The 24,415-nt window shown below is 54.9% G+C and overlaps 1 protein-coding gene across 1 annotated transcript in view; it reads right to left on the reverse strand.

Moving 5' to 3' along the window:
• Positions 1-3,759: 3,759 nt before the first annotated feature.
• Positions 3,760-24,415, reverse strand: part of CACNA1E (calcium voltage-gated channel subunit alpha1 E) — an 83,253-nt gene continuing 62,597 nt past the window's right edge. The window contains exons 33-50 of the mRNA XM_072342685.1: positions 24,215-24,379; positions 23,613-23,723; positions 23,124-23,207; positions 22,906-23,031; positions 22,703-22,768; positions 21,333-21,424; positions 21,079-21,244; positions 20,651-20,778; positions 14,490-14,586; positions 12,827-12,932; positions 11,656-11,763; positions 10,998-11,098; positions 10,560-10,666; positions 10,253-10,361; positions 9,248-9,376; positions 7,324-7,504; positions 7,027-7,220; positions 3,760-6,406 (exon numbers count right to left, since the gene is read on the reverse strand). Of these exons, the coding sequence (XP_072198786.1) occupies positions 5,870-6,406; positions 7,027-7,220; positions 7,324-7,504; positions 9,248-9,376; positions 10,253-10,361; positions 10,560-10,666; positions 10,998-11,098; positions 11,656-11,763; positions 12,827-12,932; positions 14,490-14,586; positions 20,651-20,778; positions 21,079-21,244; positions 21,333-21,424; positions 22,703-22,768; positions 22,906-23,031; positions 23,124-23,207; positions 23,613-23,723; positions 24,215-24,379 (2,607 nt within the window). The 3' untranslated portion in view covers positions 3,760-5,869. The remainder of the gene's footprint in view (positions 6,407-7,026; positions 7,221-7,323; positions 7,505-9,247; positions 9,377-10,252; positions 10,362-10,559; positions 10,667-10,997; positions 11,099-11,655; positions 11,764-12,826; positions 12,933-14,489; positions 14,587-20,650; positions 20,779-21,078; positions 21,245-21,332; positions 21,425-22,702; positions 22,769-22,905; positions 23,032-23,123; positions 23,208-23,612; positions 23,724-24,214; positions 24,380-24,415) is intronic.

Below are 24,415 nucleotides of genomic sequence, written 5' to 3' on the forward strand. Positions count from 1 at the left end.
TGCAGGCTGCCCGGTGTGAAGGAGCAGCTGCCGGGCAGTCAGTCCCTCTGATTTCCTCTAGGAGCTGCTCAGCCTTGCTCCCCATTTCTTAGGGCAATCTGCACAGGCATCTGCAGCCCCGCTGCTCTCCCCACTCCATGCATTTTAACATAAGGTGAAATCTAAGCCTGCAATGCGGCCTATTGAACCAGCAGTACCAAAGAAGACAAGCCAGGCTGAGTTTCAAATTAATGGAGCAAAACCCTCTACAAAAATGCAGCCAGCTGGTCCAGCCCCCAGCTCCCCAAGCCACTGCTTGGAGCCAGGACAGCCATCGTGCTGCCAACCAACAGATTGCCCCAGTGTGTCACCAGCTCATGGCCATGTAGTGCATCCACTGCTGAGCACACTGCAAGGTATGAGATCCTGCCAGAGCCCTGGGAATGCAAATTAAAGTGTGGCACTTCCAGCGAGGTTTCACCATTCCCTATCTGTGCCTGGAGCTGCTTCTCTCACCTGACCCCACGCACTGCAGAAACGTGGTCAAAGGGTTCCTGTAATCTACAGAGGCACAAAGAAACAGGAGCTTGTGGAAAAATACAAACACCAAACAAGCTCCCCGAGCCCCTGCTTTATATTCAGACTTTATATATCCAGGCACCCATTTGTCAGGAACGGAGGGTGCAGCCTTCTCCGTCTGCAATCTCTCCTTATGGCAGCGCTGGTAGGAAAACAAAATCAAAAGCTCGTTCTGTTCATAGCTGTGCACATCAGCCTGAGAGGTCTGTCCAGCACTCCCTGCCTCTCATTTCCCAGCCAAAGTCAGACTAGAAGAAGGGCCAGAGCCCCCTGGTTGCTGCTGCTTGTAGGGTGGCCTCCTCCCACCCGCAGCACCCACTGTTTTTCTGCTCTCCTTGCAGCTCAGAGGGATGATCGCAGATCATCTCTTCTCCACTTCCTCCCCTGCTGAAACCTGACCCATTCCTACAGCCAATAATAACATCGCAGAGTTAATTCACTGGAGTTGTACTCATTCGTGGCCAAAAATAGGACTTAATGCTCTTCCCTCAGCACAGAGGCTGGTCTGAGCGGTCAGCCCCACAGGCACAGTACCAAGAGCCAGCTAAAGGCCAAATGCAGCAAGGTAAGGATTACTTTGTGCAAGGGGAAACATTAGGGAGCACAGCAACAGCTCACACCCACACAGGATATGCAGCTTCACCCCCATAACCCCCATGCCTCAGTTTCCCCACCTGTGAGCAGGAACAGCAGTGCCACACACCACATCCAGACAAAGAGACAGCTCCACACCTGCTGCCTCTCCAGGTAAAAGAAGGAAGAGCTACTCAGGGCTGTTTAAGAGGCTGATGCCACACACCTGCAGTGCATTTATTCTGTACAGCTGGGAGCAGGCACCAAGCTGGGGGGAGAACCACTGTATGGGTGGCATCTGTTGCCTTCCCCAACACAAAATGCAAGAAGTCTGAGAGCAGCATGCTGTTTTCTCTTGGAAATACTCTTATTCTGCAACATGGACTCTTTGCAACCCACCCAGCTCCGGGTCCCTGCCCTTTGCATGGCACTCCATTGCACCCCTCTGCTCTCACTCCTGCTGTGAGGTGTGAGACGCTGCTCCCCAGGGGTGAAGGAGGGAGGGGTTGCTTATTGGCAGTGCCTCTGCACAGCTCCTGCTGGCTCCCAGACACGCTGCAAGCTGTGAAAGGAGGTGAGATGTGCTGCTGGGGTGTAACATCACATGCCGGAGGAGCAGGAGCTCAAGCTGGGACAAGGCTCTCCAAAAATTACATCTGTGTCCATGAAGATCACCCTCCGAAGAAGTATTTTAAGCAGTGTGATGGCACCGTGTGCTTTAAGCTTCTTTGATACCTGAAGTAAATTATCAGGCCATGCACAAGGCCGTGCTGACGCTTCTGCAGCCCAGAAGCACTCAGCCTGCAGGGCTGAACTCCAGCAGAAGGTAAAGCCCATGGATTCTTTCCTTCCTCTACTCCTCCCATTTTGGAAAGGCAAAAAAAAAACCCACATCACTCACGATGTTCGTGAAGCTGAGCTGTGAAAATCAATCTGCAAATCACATCATCTATGGCAGATTGCTCCAGAAATTGACTGACTGGGTCCCAAGGGGGGGGGAAACGTGGGAGGGAGCACTCATACAGTGTGTCTGGATCAGGTCCGGCTCCAGCAAATCCCTGCATATCCACCACCCTTCCATTCCCCCATTGGTACCTCTGCTGGCAGCATCATGCTCATGTCCTCACTGCAGCTCAGCCAGGGAGATGCCAGCTGGGAAGTGGAGCAATTAGTGTGTTTTGCATTCATTTATAAAGATTTTGTTATTAATACTTCACTGAGGCAATGCAAGCCCATAGGAGAGATAGCTCCAATCCTCCCTCTCTCCCGCTGCCACCTATAATGCCCAAGGTGACCCAAAAGGAGCTCCTAAAGGAATCCTCATGATTCCCAGCAGGCATCGTGTACCAGAGGCCAATGCCCAGGGTAGCCTGTCGTGTTTCACCTGCTCTCATGGCATAAATACATCAAACAGATGAAAAAAGAGAGCTGCTGAACCAGGCTGGGCAGTTGAAAGAAGTAGCAGCAATTCCACGTGTTCATCATGGAGGATGCTTATGCATGGGTGGGATGCTCACCTATGGAGGGGGATGCCTGCCCAAGAAGGGGGATGCTCACTCATGCTTACTCACAGATGGGGGTGTTTGCCCATTGGGGGGATGCTTGCCCATTTGGAAATGCTCAACCATAGAGGGGATGCTCACCCAAGGAGCCACCAGCACCGCTATCCTGCCATGCCACGTGGCTCTAAGCATGAGTAAGCGCAGCCCCACTTCAAATCCCACACACATCCTCAGCACCCGGAGAGCACACTTGTAAGTGCCATCAGAGGAACAAAAAGGGAAGGGGGGGGGGGGGGAACGAGAACCACCCCCAGCATCTCCCCTCCAAGCTGCTTGGGAAAAGCTCACTGCAGCTCACAAAGAACCATCAAGCAGGGCAGTCAGGGACAGGCTTGCCATGATGGTCAGAGACATCCCTGCCAGCACGACAGGGCTTTGGTGCACTGAGAGATGCACCCAGCTCTTTCCTTTGGCTATGCAGGGTGGAGGACAGCACCCAGAGGTCACATTTCGTTTCCACTATTGCCTGTGTCCCCACATCCCTGCAAGGAGGAGCATCCCCAGCTCCCCCACCAGTTCCCAATTTAGCCCCTGTCTCCCGGAGCTATTCTCAGCAGGTACAATCTGCATTGCCATTGTTATTCAGATGATGTACAGATAATTTTAACCTTTCTGTTCCATTTGTCAAGGTTTTTTTTTAGCCTCCATGCCTGCCAGGCAGAGCACTGCCTCCCTAGCAGCAGAGGCTCCCACTTTGCAGCACCAGGTTCCTTTACTAGGGCCAATCTTCAGTTCCCCACGTTACTTTGGTTGGGGTAGGCTCGTGTTGAGGTGGCCCAGCCGAGCACAGCAGTTGCCCCGATCCTTCCCTGAGCCCTTCTTGGAGCGGCACCCACAATAAAACAAGAGCCCTGCTGCAAAGCCAGGCAGCACAGCCATCACCCACAGCCAGCCCGCAGCCTGCCGCAGGCTGCTGACAGCCTGCAAACTTGCTGTGCTCCCAACAGCTCTGCGCAGGAGAAGCACAAGCCCTGACTTCAGCATCTTTCCTTGACAACACACCCGGAGGCTTTTGGACCAGGCAGCAGCACCTGCATGAGAAAGAGGCGAGACGCGGGGCGGTTCTTTACAACAAGGTTTTATATTTTTTTTTTCTTTCCTTTTGACAAAAAACATGGAAGTTGTACATGGCCACCCGTTGGCTCGGCTCCACGGTGGGTCCGAGTGAGCGCACTGCGGTACAGCATCCCGCCCCCTCCCACTGGCTCAGCCCTCCAAGACCTTTTTTGGGGAGGGGGGAACCTCCCGTCTCCCCTCCCACTCTCACAACAAACACTGACGGCAGATCTGGAGTCTCGGAGGAGAACGTAGTGTCCGAAAAGCAGGGGAAGAGAGACGTAGTGCTGCAGCAACGTGAGTCCGGTGACTTCAGAAGAGAGATGCTGCGGCGGTGCATGGGGGCTGCTCCTCACCCCCTTGGTGCAGTCCTTCCTGCAGCCCTGCCGGGGTCGGTTTTGGTTTTGCATCCTCCACGGCCCCGCAGTCCCTGCCTGCTGGAGGAGCTGCTATGGGGAAGGCCAGATAGGGGCATTTTTGTGCTGCTGCCTAAGAAAGCAAACCAGGCTGCTTTGCTTATACAAACATATCCCACATGTCGGTTAAACACAGGTCCTAGGCAGCAAAGCTTGAGTTCAGCCCATCAGTTGCCTCAGCACACATTGGTGTGATGCCATGTCCTCGTCCCCTTCTCCTTGGCTCTGTCACAGCAGCACGCATTGATCCCCTGGCCCCAAAAGCTCTGTGTTGCAAGAGCCTGCCTTGTCTTACAAGGTTTGCTAGGAAACACTGCAAAGCATCACTACGCATCGGCCCCATTCTGAGTCTGAGAAATACAAATGCCCAGATTCCCAAATCCATCCTTTCACCCAATAAAGACACAAAATGCTGCCACCTCCCCAGCCCTGGGGCTGCTCCGTGGGACACCCTGCTGCATCTGGGAGGACACAATGCCGGTGCCTTAATTTAGAGGACATACAGCAGCTGGAGCTGTCTGCTCAGAAGGCAAGAGACTTGCATGGGGCCAGCAGGGCTGGTTGGAGGTTTGGTTCCATCAGTGGAACCTATTTTGAGGGCAAGCATTAGCCATTAGGAAAAGGGTTTTGATTCATGACGGAGCCTGACCCTTTGGAGTTGGCAGGATTTGCTCTGGGGGAGTTCTGTGAGCGGCCGGGCAGGAGCTGATCTGCACATGCAGGAGTGGGGCTGCGTGTGCCAATAGCATCTGTCAGTGGGGAGCAGTGGGTTACCGGGTTGCCAGACCACCTCTAAGGCAGAAAATGTGATTCCCACTGCTGTGAATGCCATGGGGACAGGGGGGCACCCCTGCTTCTCTGTTGCATCCAGCAAACCCCACCGGCTTGATCAGATGACTAAAACGAATCCATGTATGTGTATATCTTTATATATACAGCATATAAATATATATACACACACATACCGTATATACACGCACAGGCACACCTAGAGTTCTCCGTATAGAAATACAGCTATATCAATGCGAGATGGGGTACACTGGCAGCACTGAGCCCTCCCCGCTGCTTCCACCCACCCCAATACAAACCAGTTGGCTTCGTCTTGGCCCCACAGAGCTGCTGCTACCTGCCCTGTGTCCCCAGACCTCACACCTTACCCTTCCCTGGGCCAGCATGGGACCCTTACGGAGGGAAACACAAAGCCAAGGCAGCACGAACCCAAGCACAGAACCCCCGTGCTGGGATGCTCTGGCTGTGGGGAGCACAGAAGCAGCATCACAAGCACTACCAGGTCCTGCTTGGGCATCCCCAAGCGCCTCTCACTGCAGCTGGGTGCTCTCATCACCCCCAGCCAGGCCTCTCCACCTCCAGCCAAATGCTCCTCTGTGCAGAAAAAAAAAGGTGATCATAATAAATGAAAGTCGACAGGTTTTAATTCTTTTTTTGTTGTTGTTGTTTTTTTGCACAAAGACTTTTTGTTTGTTTGTTTCCCCATTCCGCTCAGTTGGGTTTCCTTCTTCCTTTCATCATCTTTGTCGTCGTCGTGTGGTTTATTTTGTGTGCGTGTGTGTGTGTGTTTGTTTGTTTGTTTTTAACTTCCCCCTTTTGCGTTTGGTTTTGGGTTTCGTTTCATTCCCAGGCGTGGCGAAGAGCATGCATTGGAGAGGGCAGGGCGGCGGGGCGGCAGCGGCGGGGACGCAACCTTTAGCACTTGTCATCTTCCTCGGTGTCGCTGAGCACGTCGATGCTGGCCCCGCACATCACCCCCTGCCCGGCCCCTCGCCTCCGCCTCCTGTAGTGCCCATTGGGCATCTGCCAGCTGTGCCGCAGCGGCGGGGCCGAGCCGATGGTGTTGGAACGACCCAGGCTGGTGGCCACGGCCGCCTCGAAGGTGAGCGTCTCCTCCTCGCCGCAGTCCGAGGCGTGCGAGTCGTCGTGCAGGGCCAGGTAGGGCTCCGAGATGTAACGCTGCGGGGTGGACGGCCGGCTCGGCTTCCCCGCCGGGGAGCTGGAAGACTCGGTCAGGCCGGCGGCGTTGGGCTCCTTGGAGAGGAGCGGGGACCCCCCTTCGGTCTCATCGGGAGGTGGTGAGGCGTCTCCGGCGGCGTGCCGCAGCATGGAGGCGTAGGAGAGGAGGGGACGTGGTTTTGGGGGCACTGGTGGGAGCTGGCGGCGGCCTCGCCGGGGTGTGCTGGTGTCAGAGATGGAGGGGATGGAGCTTTCACTCAGGGAGCCCGTTCCCTGCAAAGAGACACGGGGTCTGAGCTCTGTTCGTGGTGGCAACACGCAAGACGCTTTTTGTGTAACGTGGCCAACAAGAGCAGGGCATTGCAAGCTTGCAGTGGGAAGAGCTAATTGCCCTTTGACTGCTGTTCTCTTTGCTGGTAGCATATCTTTGAGCACCGGCATCTCCAGCTTGTGCAGCTGGGACTCCTCAGCTTTGGCAGGGAGCCGGTGCTGTGGTGGTGAAACCAGCTCCAGAGGCACCAGAAACTACATGGTGACCTCCCCTCTCTCAATACACTGTGGGGTGCACCCAGGCACCATCAAGCCAATGATGCTGTTCTCATTCTCACTGGGGACAAAAAGAGATGCCACCTGTATGGGAACTGTGGAGCCACAGCCTGAACCTCTGTCTGACCACCTGAGGCAAGCAATGAGTCAGCCATGGGAGCAGACATCCCTCAGTGCCACATCTCCACAGCTCTATAACACCTCCAGGGATGCTGACCCCACCACTCCCTGGGCAGCCTGTGCCAGTGCCCTGCAGCTCTTCCTGAAAAGAACTTCAGCCTCCCCTGGTGCAACTTGAGGCCACGACCAAGCATCCCTTTGCACTTAGGAAGGGTATTTCCACCTACCTGCCGGTTGGGTGTTTGTGACCTGCCTTCGCTGGGGGACCGGGACTCGCGCCGCCGCTCCGGGGACTCATCGTGTGCCTGGGGACTCCTCTCCTCTGAGTTGCAGCGGGAGATGTCAGGGGACAGCAAGTGCTTGCGCTCTTTGGATCGGCCCCGCTCCCTGCCACCTGAGCGGTGCCCCTCGGACCTGTGGCCTGCAGCGAAACCCCATTGGTCCCTGCTCCACATCCCCACGGTGGGGACAAGGAGGGACAACGCCGGGTTGATTTTTAGAGACGGGAAGGGGTTCTCATTCACCTGAGTCAGCGTTGAGGCGCCGGGCAGAGAGTTGGAGCGAGGAATGGTAGCTGCGCCGGCGGGACTTGTAGGTGTTTTCGCTGCTGCGCTCCATGGAGAACTCATCCAGCCAGGAGGTGTTGGTACGTTTGTCTCGGATGGTGGAAAACGACCTCCTCATCGAGCTGGTGTCTGTCACCACCTGCAATGACCCGGCCAGACGGTGATGGGGTGAGCACAGGATGCTCCAGCCGCAGCCCCAACGCTGCTGCCACCATGAGCTCTTTAACACTGTGAGGTTTAGAGGTGGCCAATCTGGGCACAGCCCCTGAAAGGACCTCGCCACATATCAGGGACAGAAAGAAAGTGGGTCTGGTGAAGAATGCTGCTAGAAAAGTGAAAAGTGCCTGAGCATGGCTCAAAGCTCTGGGAGCCAAAGGAGGAACAGCTGCATCCTGCCCATGGCACAGTGATAGTGTAAGTACTAACCATGGCCCCCAGGCTGCCACGGCATTCCTCCCACCTTGAGAATGGGACCAGCAGAGCAAACAGGGGCACTGCAGGAGGAATCATGATGAGAGAGCTGGGAGTGCCCCATCTCTCCAGTGCTCCTCACTCAGTGGCTATTTTCACAGCATTTCCAGACCCCTCACCTGTCTTCATGTCCCCTCTCCTTGCAGTCAGCTCCTCTCTCCCTGCTCACACTGCCATTTGATCAGTCCTCCTCCTCACTCCTCCTTCCTACCTTCTCCTTTCCTTTCAGCTTGGGAGCTCATATACTGTTTAGGAAAACATCATCCCCTTGATAGAATCCCAGAATGGTTGGGTTGGAAGGGACCCTAAAACCCTGCCAGCTCCCCCCTGCCATGGGCTGGCTGCCCCCAGCTCAGGCTGCCCAGGGCCCATCCATGGCCAGGGGCAGCTCCAAGGATGGGGAGCCCACAGCTCTGAGCAGCAGCGCCAGAGCATCACCATTCTGAGTGAAGAACTTCCTCCTAACATCTCACCTCAGTATCCCCTCTTGTAGTTTAAAGCAATTCCCCCTTGTCCTATCACTGTCAGACCATGTAGGAAGTCTGTCTCCTCCTGCTTGTAAGTTCCCTTCCCTACAGTGAGGTCTCCCTGGAGCCTTATCATTTCCAGGCTGAACAAGCCCAGCTTCCTCAGCTTGGGAGAGGTGCTCCAGCCCTCTGACCATCATATGCATTTCTCTCCACTTTAATTCAGTAGCTTTTTGCCTCTCCAGCCTCAGGTCCTTCTCCCCGTCTCCTCCCTTATTCCCAACCACCTCCCAGACTGCTGAATTCCATGAAGCAAAGCTTTCCTTCCCCCTGGCACTCCCCAGAGCACCCTGCGGTGGTGCCAGGTTGCACCAGCACCGCTGTGAGGAACCAGACCCAGAGTCTTCACAGGGATGGACTGTGAAATCAAACCCCAGAAAACCTTCGGTGTCTCAGTTGAGGCTGAATACGAGACAGAACAACAGAGAAACCAGCCAGACAAACAAGGTGAAATGTGGTCTGGGCTCACCCGGACAGACCATCCGCAGACACATGCGGACAAGAACGTGTGATGGGACAAGGGGACACGAGGAGAAGGTGTTTCATTCTCTGGGACGTCACTTTGCATCCAAGCAGGGACTCCTCACACCTCAGCCTGTCTCGGGGCTGGAGGAAAGGAGGTTGTCCCATCACATTGGTTCCCTGCGGTGTCCCAGCACGGTCCTGCTCCAAGAGCAAGCGAGCAGTTCCCTTGGCTGCTCTGCACTGCTGGTCCCCGCTGCACAAGGGACAGCAGCTTTCCTCCTTGTGAAGCACCCCACTGGTGGGGAAATGCCCCCACCCCATGCTCTGAGGAGCTGTGGGGCTCAGAAGGTTTTATCACCAGTGTTACCTGGTAGGCTTTGCTTGGACCCGGCACCCATGGGGGCTCTGCTTGGTTTTACCTGGGGATCCACAGTGAGACGAGGCATGGAGGAGGCCCTCCCAGAGACAGCATGGTCCTGAGTGTCCACGGGAAGGTAGCTGCCACGGTTAGAGGGCTGCACTCTTTGAAACTCCCTAACCTCTGGCTCCTGGAAACAAACACACAGCCACGCTCTTGGGATGAGGTCGGGGCACACACAGTTGGGCACTACTCCTCGTGGGGGACAGGCAGCCTGGGGTGGGTTTTAAGAGGGCCAACGGGGAAGTCTGGGAGAGATCACAGCCTTGTAGCCACTCAAATTGACCTCCATATTACAGACCGGGTGAGCTCAGGTGTGGGACTTCAGGCTCACTCAATGTCCAGTCCACCTCATATTTTCAGTGCTGGCAGCGCAAACATTGCCTGGATCAGCCCAGCTATTTAGGCTTGACCTCCTTTCCCAACCCCTGATTTAGGGGAATGGGGCACAGGACCCATATCAGATTGAGGGAGGGCTGGCAGAAGGGACAGGGACTGCACATGTGCGTGGTACACAGCTCACAGAGTGTGACAGAGCACGGGGACACAGACCGGGCTGGAGATGCACGGTGGTACCCGACAGGCACTGTGGCAGTGCGTGGCTGCACACATACAGACACGGAGAGAGAAATACGTGTATAGATGCACACACACACACACGGACACTGCTGCCAGCATGTGTGCGAGGCCAGACGGGTGCACCCCGTGGTGATGGTTTGGGTCAGGGACACCAGCACTGACAACAAAATGGACACGAATCCGAAAACATCAGATACCATCACTCAGCACGGGGTAAAACCCACTGAAATGAGCTCTCAGGGAAAAAAAGAGCAGCCTGCGGAAAAGAAGGACGTTTTACTGCAGGGCATCAAGACAGTGCTCACAGCCTTGTCTGCAAGAGCTGAGGGGCCAGATCCCAACCCAACGATGGTCCCACACCTCCCCGCGCCCACCAGCATCCTCCTAGGAGCACAGGCAGTGCCCAGCAGGCAGCGTGTGGCTTTACCAGAGACTGGTGCTCCTGGAACTGCTCGTGGGCTGGATCCATGCATGCCAGCTGGAAGATCTCCTGTGGTGAGAGTGGGCTCAGCGAGGGAAACCCGCTCCGGCTGCTCCTGCAATGATGGTCTGGTTTCAGGGTGGGCACGACTTGGGTGTTGCCATCCCTTGGGGGAGTCCCCGTGCTCAGCCCCAATACAGAGATCCCCAATACAATCACCACACTCCTTGGAGAGCTGCAGCAGTGCCCATTCCCCCTTCCAGAAATAGAGAAGCTGCAGGAAAACCTCACCCCTTGTCGAGGCAATACTCACAGCCCCGTGAGGGTGTCCTGCTGCAGGTAAGGCAGAGCCTTCGCGTTGGAGATGATTTCCTGTGGCAAAGAGGATGGCTCCATGCGCTGGAACATGGGCGCGTTTTTCTGTGGGGAAGAAAGGAAGAAGCTGAACCTGCATGAAACACAGTCCAGCTCTTCAACAAGAAAGCATGGGAAGGTGAAGGTGTGCTTGTGTTCATTGCCAGAGCATGTCTGTAGCCAACAAAACCCAACATGCACCAAAGGATGGGCAGTACCTGTTGAAAGCCAGCACCACTCAAGCCAAGAACCCCTTAGGACATCCTTACTTTGGCTCCCCAGTCAGCTGGGGGCTGGACAGCCGTCAGGTCAGGATGTGATATGAAGCATGCTGTCCCTGTAAGGGTGCTCCAAAAGAAAGCCATTCTGAGCAGCATGTGCCCTCCCCGAGCCTCACCTGCTCCTCCAGCTGCTGCCTCTGCTTCTTTGCCTTGCTCTGCTTGTAGTAATCCATGATCATCATGGCTGCATATATTTTGCCAACAGTCAGGTCAGAGGCTGAGGGCATGAGAGGAGAAGGAAGAAGGGATGCTTTTGTGTCAATAGAAATAGCAGACCTGAAGGCACCAGCACTGATCTCAGGAAGAGCCCTGCCGTGGGATGCCCTGGTCACCTGCAAACTTCTCACCACTGGGGCAGTGAAAGAGTTGAACATGTAGGTACATGGGAGGAGATGAAATGGATGGAGATGGCCCAGCAGCACCATAATAAAGCACCAAAATGCGCATCCTCAACACATCAACAGAATAATGGTGCCAGTGAGCAATGTGGTTGGACCAGGTGGTCCTTTCCAACCTCAACCGTTCTGTGATTCTTTGAAATGATGCTCAGCTTGCTGCCCCTGTTTGCTTCACAATGACTTACAGAAGACTACCACTATGAACTGGGTGTTTTCCCAAAGGACTTCCACGAGCAAGCCTTGTAGCAGCACAAACCCTCTTCCCCCTTCTTCCCCAGCTGGGGTGGGCCTGACTGATCCCCAGCTCCCAGGTGGAAGGTGCTGCTCCAGGTCCAGTGAGAACTTGGCAGTGGTGGTGGCCCATACAGAGACTCACTTTTTGGCATGGGTACCAACAGGTCGAGCATCTTCTGGGACAGGTGAGGCCAAATGGTCAGGATCTCCTTTTGAAGCTCAGAGTCTAACTGCTGCCAATCTGCACCACCTTCAACAGCAAGGAAAAAAGCAGCCCAATGTATGTTAAGACCTGGCATCCATCTAAAGACAACACTTCAGCGAGGTTCACTCACAGAGATGAGCGGCACCCAGCTCTCGGGGCTGGGAAAGCCACGTTCCATCATGCAGCCTGCTCTCCTGCTCTTGCAGGGAAACTTTCCCACCATTCCCTCCATATGTGCCGCCATCTCCCATCCCCTGCCCTCCCACTCAAAGCTGCCATCTTCGAGCTCGCCTTGGGTCCGTCTCTGCTGCTCCAATCCTACTCCAGCCCACACACACCTGCTGCTGCCCCACTTTCTTTTTGCTGGGGAGCGGATCATGTGCTGGTGGAAGAGCAGCTCTGCTTGGCTGAAGTCCTTAAAGCAGAGCTCTTTGGCCAGCAGCAAAGAGATCTGCTGAGCTGTGGAAGAACCAGGCTCAAAGTAAGCCATTAACACATGCCAAACGGAGGCTTGGGTGCCTCCAGGCAAGGGAATTTGGCCAGCTTCAAATCTCCGCTTTATCCAGAGAGGGCTCAAACCTGATGTTTTATGATGCAGGCAGCGTCGGGCTCCTGCTGATCTTGCCTGGGTTGGGCTTTCTGAACTCTTCCCAGGGGACAATTTGAAAGTGGCATGTTTCCGCAGAAAGCTTTTGATCTGATGAATCAGAGTGTTTCCAGCAACAACAACAACAACAAAAAACCCTGTTTTTTCAGCTCTGAACATGTGCTCACTGCAAGATAGATTTCTGCTCCTCACACTTAGGAGCCAGGCACACGTGATGCGTCACCCTCCTTGGTTTGTCTTTCCACTTGAGGAGGAAGGGGAATTCTCCCTCTCCTCTTTTGCGCAGTGGATGCCAAGCTGGTTTTGCTCTAGGAGCAGCTTCTAGTGGGAAACTGGCCACCTCTTCCCTAAATAAATGCAATTCTACTCATCGAGAGGCAGAAATTTGCTCGCTTGGGCCAATCATGTCCATCCACACCCCAGACTCAAACTCAGTTTGGCCACGATGCCAACAGGACTGCTCCAAAACCTTCCTGTTCTGCCCGTCCCCAGAGCCATTACCTTTGGCAATTTTGATGTCCAGGGCTGTGCGTATCAGCGCCATCAGGGTGGAGGTGAAATGGACCGTCATGTCCTCGGCCACGGGCATGTTCATCAGCACCAGTCTCTGCGCAAGAGAGAGAAGAAAACAGCGGACGGAAAACAATATCGAAAAACACATCGACCAGGCTGGAGGAAAAGAAATTAAATGTTAAAGAAAAGGAAAACAAAATAAAAAATAAAAATAAAAAGCAACAAAGAGTGTCAAAACAGCACAGCCAAAAAAGAAGGGCAAGGATCACCCCGCCATCCCACCCCCCCTCCCCCCCGGCTCCTTCCACCCCAGGACACCGGCTCACTGCCTTCCAGGGCTCCTCCTGCGCCCCAGGAACGGCCCCTGGGCCCCCTCCCCAACAAAGCACCTGAGAATGGGCCACCTCCCAGCACTTTGTGCATGCCTGACCCATCAGGGGAACGGCAGATGCTGAGGAGGAGGAGAGGGGGCTCAAGTCTCCGTTCCTGGGTGGTTTGGCTTTCCAGCTCTCAACCCTTCCCACCTGGGGCAGGGGAGAGGAGGGTCCCTAACCTTCAGGGACTTCAGATCGGCTCGGTTCCTCTAGCATGCTACATCCTGGCGCCCCTTTTTGCGTCTTTCAGAGATGAAGTTTGCCAGCACATGCACAGGGTCTGAATTATCCAAGGGTGGGGAAGGGAAGGAAGGGGAGAAAAAAGTGCAGAAGGAAAGAAAGGAGGGCAACCAAGGCAGGTTAGACACGCCATGCTCCTTCCCCACCCTGGGCAGGCGGGGTGCAAACCAAAGTGACCAGATCCACTTTCCAGAGAGTATATTTTGCTTTGTGAACTCCTGGGCTCATCCCTTCCCTGCCCAGTCCCTCCCCCCCATCCCCAGCTTCTCATGTCCTCTCCCTGCCTTCAACTCTATGGTGGGCGTAAGCATGTGAAAGCACACACACAAGCGCTGCAGTGTGCCTGCAAGCACGCAGACTCCCCTTATTGCTAGCACCTCTGCCAGCGCTGCTGAAAGGGCAGCAACCAGCTACCAAGGGAAGGCCCAGCTCTCTCCAGCCTGGGCAGCACATTGCTCCAGATTTCATCCTAGCTGTTCCCATCCCACACACCTTTCAGGGCTCCCTGGGCATTCCTGTAAAGCTCACAGCTGCCTATTGGAGGCACCTGGGTATTCCCACAACATGAGATGTCCCTGGGATGTCTCAAACCAATGTGCTGCAGAGATGCTCCTGCAGGATGTGTCCTTGCTGCCGACATGCTTCCCATCTCTGTGGGGTTTAGTTGGATGGGACAAGGGTGGCTGCAAGCCCAGGGGTCAGACTCCTGGGCTAGAGGTCTTAGAGACATGCCACCCTCCTGAGAGTGCTACAGACCCACTCCTCACCTTGTCTCCAGCCCTCCCACCTCCACACTGCCCCTTCCGCTGCCCCTCTCCCTGCCCTTCCTCAGGGGTCTTCCACCCCAGAGCTCTCCAAATTTGCAAGTGACAAGGGCAGCGTCACCCACATAGGCAGCAGGGACCTGCCAGTATGGCCAGCACCCTTCTGGGCACACCATGGGTTGGAAGCCTCCAGCAAACCCCAGGTTCCCCAGCCCCACCACCCACCGGCTGCTGCTTGGCCCTAAGCCCCCATAGAAGGAAGGGTTGATCTACCTTATAGGCCACTTTGGAAGGACATCTCTTGCCGAGGCCTAGCGGTGGTGACATAAGAGTCAGCATTTCATACATCTCAGTGTAATGGATTCGGCCACTGCTCATGGAGGGGGAAGGGGAGGGAGGGAGATGCAGAGAGAGAGAGAGGAGGCATTCCCAGAGAGCAGAAAAAAACGTACGAACAAAATAGTACAGGAAACAGGAGATAAAAAAAAAACAAACGGACAAACAGGAAAAGAACAGGAAACCCGTTAATCAAGGCAAATCATACACGAGAAGACTGTCCTGATGTGGATTTATAGCACTGCTCACACAGACCCAGGAATGCTGGCAGAAAAGCGACTCACCCCGCTCTGCTGCTGGCCTCAAGCGCCCACCTCGCCAGCGGCCCGGGAGTCCTCCTCCTGCCTCACACCCCTGTCCCTACGGCCCTCCAGGAGCCCCCGCCTCGTCCCACAAGGTTCCAGGGCTGTGTGCGAGTGGTATAAATCAGATACACGGCACTCGAGCCATGGGTTATTGGAGGTCGGGTGGTTTGCACCACGGCGACTCAATGCGCTCAGTGGCCTGCGTCGTGTTCTTCCCTCCCGAGGGCCTGGGGGTTGCTTTGTGTGGCCACCTAACCCATAGCCGGAAGGCTGTGTATCCCCATCTCGTAAGGTCTATGCAATTGGGAGGCAGCGTCTTGCATAGAAGGCAGTGGGCCAGGGTCACTTGTCAAAGGAAGATGCCCAGTTGCTTCCGTCTGGCTCTGCGGATGGACCGCTTTCCCACCATGCACCAGTGCAAAAGGCATGCTGAATCGGCTGAAAAAATAAAATCAGGAGGAAAAAGTTGTGCATGCCATGCTCCCGCCCTGGCTCTCTCCCACATGCGGCTGCAAGTTCCACCAGGTTGGAGTTTAAAGAGTCTCAGCAGAGGCAGCTGTTTGGGCCTTCCAACATTGGGGTTCATTTGGGCTTCCCATGGGGGGGGCAGCTAGGATGGGCCCCACCTCTTGCTTCTCCTCTTTACCAGGGCCAGCCTAGGGTCACCGTCACCAGAAACTCCCTGTGCCAGGTTCTGCACACCAGGGAGGATGCCTATGTGTATTTCCCAGGGATGCTGGGCTCGGCCACCTCTTCTTCCCCTCATGCCAAGCTGCTGACCTGCTCCACTGGGGGGTGGCTGATGGAGAAGGGCAATAGCAGCACGGGCCATCACGGCAAGGACAGGAGGAGGATGGAGAGGAACCCAGAAGAGACAGGTGGCTGGGAAGAGAGGGATGCCACTGGGATGTTGGCTGTTTCCAAGTGCGGAGAGGAAAAGTGAGGAGTTATCTCCTCTTCTCAAGGGTACCAGCTGTTGTGGAAGCAGCCCCAGGCCAAAGAGGTCCACATTAGGTTAGTTCTGATGTTTCTGATATGACCACTTGCAGCCGGTGGGACAAGCTGTCCCTTTGTAGAACAGATGTATCTAGAAGGCCTGGAGAGAGGATGATAATAATGCTGGGATGGGATGGGCAAGAGAAAATACCCAGATCCAGGAGTCCATAAGCAGCACCTGGCTGTGCACTGACTTGAGGCATCTGAAGGTGAGATGATCACTTCAGAATTCACATTGCTCAAGAGCTTTGTGCAAGAAGGAAGCGAGGCAGTGACCTTGAACTCATCCTACCTGGCAGAGCGGATTTTAGCACTCCCAGCATATGTCAGACTTCACCTTTTGTACTGAGAGGAATGGATTCCCATGAAAGCAAGAGTTTGCATCAAAAGCCAGCAGATAATGCACAAGAACTGTGCTGCTCTTACAGACAGGCTGCGTACATTGCATCTGCTCGGAGCAGAGATCTTAAATCACTTTGCTCAGCACAGCTGTGCCCAGAAGCACATCCCCGTGGAGCCGAGCACAGGAAGGCATGTAAAATGCTATCCATCTGGACAGGATGGCTCCCAGTCCTGAGCCCACCTGCAGGTGGCCCAGCAGATAAGCTTCCCTACCACACCATGCTGCACCCCTGCGCAGCATCCTGAAGTTCTTGGCCACTGTGTCCGTAGCACCCTGTCTCCCACTCCGTTTCTGCAAGTATTTGTTGTCAAACTGCCTGGTGATGGAGGGCTGCAGGCTTGCTCTGGTACATCACTTTGGAAATGATGGCTCTTGCCACCTCCAGGAAGGTGAACCTGTGCACTGTGATGTGTCAGGAAGACTCCCCCAGCTGCAGGATGGTTGGCATTTGGGGATCTAGACTGTGGTAGCAAAACACAATGACCACATGGGCTTGCTTTCTTCACTGGTTGTCTTCTTATCCCAGGCCAGCAGAAAGCACAGACAGCTGCAAATCTCCCTCCTATGAAGGGAGGGGGAGGGATCATCACAGGTATCCCTGCAAGCACCAGGTGCTCTGGCTTAGGAAAGCAGAATTTCCCAGCAAAGCCCTGCAGCCAACTGAGTAAGGCCAGAATTTCATCCTGCAGGTGCCTTCTGTTTGCCAGGAATGTAATAAAGAAGAGTGCAAAGGCTGTGTGGACTGCCTCCTTGAAGGGATGAGCTGCCTGAGACCCTTGCAAGAAAACCACCTCTTCATAAAAGAGCTGACTGGCTGCTCGTCTGGTTTCCTCTGCTTTGCTCTTGGTCTTTGCCTTCCAGATGCGTGCATCATCCCTATGGGCAGCTGCAAAGGGTGACAAACCCACTCCAGGGGAGGCTGGAGGAAACACAGCAGAGACAATGCAGAGGAATCTCTTCCCTTGCAGAACAAAGGCTGGGGTGCACACCTCAGATGCTGTGAGAGGTGAAGAGGGAAAAGAGAGCGCTGTGCTTTGTCCTCTTCTGCCACAGGCACAGACATAGGTGCTGTAACATTTAGGAGAAAGCAGTGGTGTGGGGATTCGCTCAGTTGCCATTCTAAGTATCAATCTAAAAGAAGGTGCAGAGGTGCACAAGGGGGTCAGACCGCTGCTTTGGGCTCACATCTGAGAAGCTGCCTCAAGCAGAGGGATGGTTGAGCTGCAGGAACTGGGAACGAGCACGAGTGGCTGCTGTTCCCGTGGGCACCACAGGCTGGGGTGGCCACCACAGAGCCAGCCTGGCCCCAGAAGATCCTTGGTGCCACCTCCTTCTGGCAGCTCCAGCAAAGGGCAAAATGAGCATAGTTCCCCAGAGATACCACTGTGTGTCCTCTGAACGTCACACTTAGAGCATGGTGTACCAGGCGTAGCACCATGTCCTCAGGTGTCCTACAGAGAGTGGGGTCACTCTGGTCTCCTAATCCTCCCCCTCCAAAGCAACCGAGCCCATGATACTCTTCTGCCTTCACCCATCCCTCCATCCCTGGGAGGAAACCACACCTGAGACCCCAGGAGGGGAGAGAAAAAGCCCTGCTCCCATGGATGCTACCTGGAGGAACCAAGTGGGAGACGGGGACATGCGTCCACCAAGCTCTGAGCTGATGGGGCAGGGGGGGGGTTGGCACAATTTAACAAAACCCACCCCGGGAGGCTCTGGGCCCCCCCTGGAGGGGACAGCTGCTGGCTCTGGGAGGCCGTGGACCTCTTTAAACTCAAAGGAAAGCAACATGAGGGTTCCCTCGGGAGGCGCGGTGGTGGCAGAGCGGGGGGAAGGAGGGGTGGATGGTGCGTCCCGTGGCCAGGTTGTGGCGGAGGACTGGGAGGCAAACCTTGCACGCCACCCTGTAGGGGCAGTTCTCTCCTAGGCCCAGAGGAGGCGAGATCACCCGTACTAATTTGTACATATCCTTATACGAGATCCTGCCGCTGCAAAGGAAGCACAGGTGGGTTAATAGGACACTGAGAGGGTGGAGAGCTTCACCAGGGGGCTAGGACCGGCTGTGGGGTAAGACCCCCAGGGGTGCATGGCTCTTCTCCTTCTGGCTCTGTCAGACCCAGAGAGGGGGAGCTGTGAGCCCCAGCTGCTGCCCTCTCCATCGGGAGTCAGCTCACACCTCCTCACCCTGACCCACGCTGACCCTGGAGAGACATGGTGTAGGCAGTGGGCACCACCCCATCGCCCTTCCTCATCGTGCCCCTGGCTATCTATAGTTGGTGGGAGAGGGTTGGGGTTTTAGAGGGGAGATATTGGTTGAGTTCTAGCAACCGCAAGCCCTTCTGGTGGAGCTGCATCTCCCACATCAGAACCCTCTGGTCCTTCCAGAGAGGTTGGCAGTTGAGTCAATTGTATCTCCAGTATCTGGGGAACATGAGACAGGGAGAGATAATGTGACCAGCTGGTGGCCAGTGGCTCTGGCACTGGCAACTAGGTCTCTGGTGGTCCGTTCCTGTGCTCTGATCACCAGATCACATTCTGCCAAGGGTATACAATATTAGAAGCAAACCCTCCCACACACACACCCTTTCTCTCCCAAACCCAGACCCAGCAGTAGCAGTGGCAGGATACAGCCCATATCCCTCCATCACTGCTGAAATAAGGAAGCAGTCGAGGTGTGGAGCTGGCAGGACCGCGCGCAGGGATGCTGAGCTCTTCACCCTGCTCCAGCTCAGAGCCCTTTGGGAAGCAGGACTGCGGGGTGGATGTGCTGAGGTGCAGCATGCTGCAGCCTCCTGGGCATCCTTGGACAAGCTTGGAGGGAAACCGTACAGGGAGGCAAAGAGCAGCATTACCACCCTTACCCTGTGCCTTTGCCTCAGGTTTCTCCTTCAACTCTCCTTGTCCCCTCTCCATCACTGGCCAGAGCTAAGCCAACCATGTGGGCAAAACCAGTCCCTGAGCCTCCCTGGTGTAAGACATGTTTGGTCACCCCTGAGACCCTTCCTGAGGCATTCCCAGTGTCAGGGTGCAGAGCTGTGCCCCACGCAGGTGGTGGGACCCACTGGGATGTACTCACCTGTTCTTCACCCCACAGTGAGGGCCAGAGTTGCCCCAGTGGCCCCAACACCACCATCTGCTCACAGCCCCTACCTGCCAGCTACATATCACAACAAAGGGCATGCTTTGCTCAGAAATCAGAGAGGGGCTTTTGCAGCAACTGCCCTTGGAAGCAAGCATGGGGGTGAGAGAGTGGCTGGCATGAAGAAATGCTTCCCCATATTCACGGGCAAGGAACCCCACACCAAGCAGAGGGTGTTTCATCTTGTATCTCCTCTGGATATCTATTCACCCATGCTCCCTTCCCCAAGGCACAGCTACCTGCTCACAAGCCAACTCACCTGCCCATGCAACAGCACTGGGTACTGGTGGGAGGCCATGTGGGAGGAACCCGGCCGGCACTGAACTGAACTGGGCTGGAGAAAAATGGTGCAAGAAACTGTGCCAGGAGATGATATTAGGCTTATAAAACCTTCTGGTTTCTCAGGAGGCGAATTAGCAGAGGTGGTGATGCTTCCCTGAGGAACACATGCACCGGCCAAGGGCCCTGAGTTAAAAGAACCCTGACACAGTGGTGGGACGTGGCAAAGAAAGGGTGTTCCTAGGCTGGGGGAGGAAGGGGCCACACAAGACACCTTCACAGTGTTCTCCACTCTGCTGTGGGCTGCACACAGCCATTGAGATGCTCCACATCATCCTGGGAGGAGCAGCATAGAGCTGCTCCAAAGCCAAAGCCTGACCAACCAGTGTGGCTCATCCCATTGCCAAGAACAGGGTGCTGCCTACAAACAGGAGCCTTGCTTACTGGGGTTCTCATCAGCAAAGCTGTAGGTGCAGGAAACAAAATGCATCCATCTCCTGTAGGGTGGGTGCATAAGAGCGAGCCCGTCCCCAGCCTACACAACTCCCTGGTGACCTAGCAGGAGCCCAGCAGACATCCAGCACCTCCCCAGGTTGGGGACAAGCCACCCTCCACTCCAACCTGATGGGAGCTGTGGGTGCTGGGGACCAGGCTCTGGAGCCCAACTTGGGCAGAGAACAGGAAGGATGCAGAGAGGGACCTGCCTGTGGCATGGCACAGGAGGAGAGGGACAGCAGGAACCATGGGTAAACACCATGGCCAAACATGAGCATCTTCAGGATACCCCCTAAGGTGCCTGTGCCACCAGGCACTGTAGGAACCAGATGCTGCCCTTGTAATGTCCACGAGTGAGAGCAGCCCTGCCGTGACCATCCCAGGCATCCCAGCCAGGTAGTTTCCAACAGCAGAAAGCAGAGACACCTACTTAAAACCAGATTGGAGAGGCTGCTTGGGAGAGTAGGAGCTGGCTACATACCACGCTGCTCTGTCATACTCTGCCCAGATCCGGACAAATTCATCTAGATGGTGAGGTCCCAGGATGGAGGAATCTCGAGTCAGGTACTCAAAATTGTCCATGATGACAGCCACGAACAGGTTGAGCATCTAAGTGAAAATGAGAAAGGCGGAGAGAAAGGGAAGTGGGGGAAAGGGAGCAGAGAAGGAAGGGAAGTTGTGGGAAGATGGAATTAAAGAAGGAATTGAGACAAACAGCAGGTACTGTTTTGGAGGAGCAGGTGCTCCAGGGTTGAAGCTGTCTTGGTTGTAATGGGATGGAGGGCACGTGCGCTCTATGTGCTAACCCCAAAGCCTTATGGAAGGTGCTGGGTGGCTGTGGGGCTGCACCCCAGGGAAGGTGGGATGAAAGTATGCAGGATGACCCTGTGGCTGGGGAGAAGAACTCACCAGGAACGAGCAGAAGAAGATGAAGGAGACGAAGTAGACGTAGGCCAGGTCGGTGCCGCAGCGCTCATTCTCATTCTGCCCAGACGTTGCTGTCGTGTCTGGCTCGCAGCCCTTGCCCTCCAGGCAGGAGAGCATGATCTCCTGCCATGCCTCACCGGTGGCACTCCTGCACCAACACAGCCACTCTCAGCAGCAGGGAAGGATGCAGTGGGGAAGGACGTAGAGCCCTGAACCCCCAACCGGTAACTGCTTACCTGAAGAGGAGCATGAGGGAGCCCAGGAAGCTGCGGAAGTTGTTGTGCCGGTTAATATGGCTTTCTTCATCTAGTTTGATATTGCCAAAAACCTACGGGGCAGAAAAAGGGTTCAGGCAACACCAGTCCTGCCCCAGACCAGAAGATCTCCAGGGCCACAAGAGGCGAAGAAGCCCCAAATCCAGGCAACATCCTACCAACAACCCACCGCCGAGGCCACGATAGGACATGGAGAGCGTTCGCAAAGTGCCTTAAATTGGAAGAATGTGCCGCTATTACCGTCAAATATTTATTCCACTTCTCCTGAGCCTAAAAATACCTTCACTGCAAGAGTATTTCTTCCCCTGTACGGGTTTTTTGGAATGCGTAATTGTGGAATATTTTCTGCCTCCAGCTATTTTGCTCAAATAACGCCCACAGACTTTACTGCTTGGGGATTTGTTCACAATGATGTTTAAAAAAAAAAATAATAATAATAATAATAAATCCAATACTACCACACGGCAGGGAGGGGGCTGAGTCAGATGGCAGTTGCTTAGCATGGAGAACACCTGGAGCCGGTGCTGAGATGTGTGGGATGGAGAGGCCAAAACCAACCCAGCAACTCTTGGGGAGGGATGAGACCACACAGCCGTGCTGGCAGGCAGTGAGCGATGTGCTACCCGCTCTGAAATTCTGCTTCACCCCCCTCCCTAACAGCGAGCAGCAGGAGATTGCTTTTGTTATCACAGTGGCTTGCTCATCGGGCAGCTGAAGATCCTGAGTGCTAATAGAGATGCTTTGTGAGATCCTCAGCATGGGTGTTAGTCACCGTGCTGCCGAGCCAGCGCCACGAGCACGTGTTGGAGTGAGTGCTGTGTTCACGTGCCTGTGCTGAAGCCTGGGAAGCCCACGTCTCCCTGTGCTGTGCAGACCCCCACTCTGCTAAGGGCTGCAGGTCCCTGAGCTTGAGATCCCAATCAGTGTAGCCACCACAGTGTACAAGGATGGGCTGCAGGGTACCATGTGGTGATGCATCCATTGGGATGTGAAGTGATGATCACCGCATCCCTCCTACCAGGGAGACAGGGATTGGGTATGATTTTGAAAACCCGTGGAATGAAGAGGGAGTGACTGGGAAGCAGCTGTGGCACAGGCTGCCCAGCTAAGTCCCCACATCACCAAGGGTGGTACAAGCAGGGAGGCAGCAGGGAGCTCAAGGCATGCAGTGCTGCGGCTCCCAAACAAGCTCTTCTGCCCTTGGGACCTTCCTGGGCACCCAGAGCAGGGAAGCAGTGACAGACTGGCTGCTGTGCAAAGCAGTAACGCTGAGGATGTGTCTCTCCAGCTTGTCTGTGCCCAAGGAAGCATGCTGAGCTGTCTGTGCTCACCTGCATCCCAATGATGGCATAGATGAAGAAAAGCATCGCGATTAGGAGGCAGACATAGGGGAGAGCCTGCAAGAGAAGCACGAATCATCTCCTTACACAGCTTCAGCTCTGGAGGCATACACCTCTCCAGGCCCATCCTATGAGCCAAGGAGCAGCACGCCAACACCAAGGCCCAAGAGGAGCCCAGTGTGTGTAGTCCTCACCTTGAAGGACTGCACAAACGTCCACAGCAGGATGCGGATGGTGTAACCCTGGCGCAGCAGCTTGATAAGCCGAGCCGCCCGAAAGAGCTTCAGAAAACTCATGTTGAAGCTGCTGGTGTTCACCAGCTGGGAAGGAAGAGAGGTGAGGGTCAGGGAGGAGGCATCAGTACCCCGACCCCCCACACCAGGGGCACGTGGCACCCAGCCTGCCCAGTCACCTTGGTGTCCGTCAGGATGATCTCTGTGATGCTGCCGATGACGGTTATGAAGTCAAAGATATTCCAGGTGTCCCTGAAATAATTCTGTGGGAAGGAGAGGGTTTGAGGTTGGGATGGCCAGTCTGGAGGATGCTCAGATACGCACAGACCCCTTCAGGCTGGCCTAGCATCAGGAAGCCCAGCCTGGCCATGGCTGAGGGTGCTGAGCTTTGACTGTAAGTTGGACTGATTCCTATGGACACACACTCCATGTCCAACAACAGTGCTGGCAGCTGGCTCAGGAAGCTCAAAAGGTCTTTCTTGACCTTCCAGACAAGATCCAAAGGAGCAATTCCAACCACCAGCTGGCAAGCAGCTCTCAGGATAAGACCCAGAATAGATAGCAACAATCTCACATTATTAACACCTTCCCTCTGTGAATCAGAGAGCTGAAACGTGCTGTCAAAGTCCAAATTAACACCTTTGCTGAGAACAGGATCAGATACTTACCAAGAAGCCGAAAGCAATGATCTTAAGGACGCACTCCAAAGAGAACACCATGGTGAAAGCAATGTTCAGGTACTTCAGGGCCAGCTCGTAGGTGTATGGAGCAGAGTAGTACTAATGGAGACAGAGAGACATTGCCCTTGGCTGATGTCTGTCCCTGGGAGGACCTGTGATGGCCATGATCCTTGCCCCCGATGCCTCAAGACCACCTCATAGAATCATAGAATGGCTTAGGTTGGAGAGGACCTTAAAGATCATCTAGTTCCAACCCTCCTGCCATAGGCAGGATTTCCAGCCACCAGATCAGGCTGGCCAAGGCCCCATCCAACCTGGCCTTGAATGCATTCAGAGATGAGGCACCCACAACTTCTCTGGGCAACCTGTTCCAGCTCCTCACCACCCTCTGAGTAAAAAAAGTCTGCCTAACATCTAATCTAACACCTCCTTCTTCCCTTTCTTCTCCTTTTCACCCTTCTCCCAGGACAGCAGCCCCTGCTTCTGAGGAGGAAGCATCTCATAGCAACAACCCAAATACCCTCTGGTCCCATCCCAACTGACACTTCTACTCCTCACCACCCTAACCAAGCCCACCCTGAGCTGCTCACCTTCATCATCAGCACCACAGTGTTCAAAGCGATCATGGCCATGATGGTATATTCAAAGGATGGGGAGACCACAAAGTGCCAGACCCGGTACTGGAAGGTGTGCCGGTTCTGGGGCATGTAGCGTGTGAGGGGCTTGGCGCTGATGGCAAAGTCAATACAGGCCCTCTGGAAGAAAACAATGCATGTCAGACCCTGGCTGAT

Source organism: Excalfactoria chinensis, chromosome 8 (genome assembly GCF_039878825.1).
Source record: "Excalfactoria chinensis isolate bCotChi1 chromosome 8, bCotChi1.hap2, whole genome shotgun sequence".
Lineage (NCBI taxonomy): Eukaryota > Metazoa > Chordata > Aves > Galliformes > Phasianidae > Excalfactoria > Excalfactoria chinensis.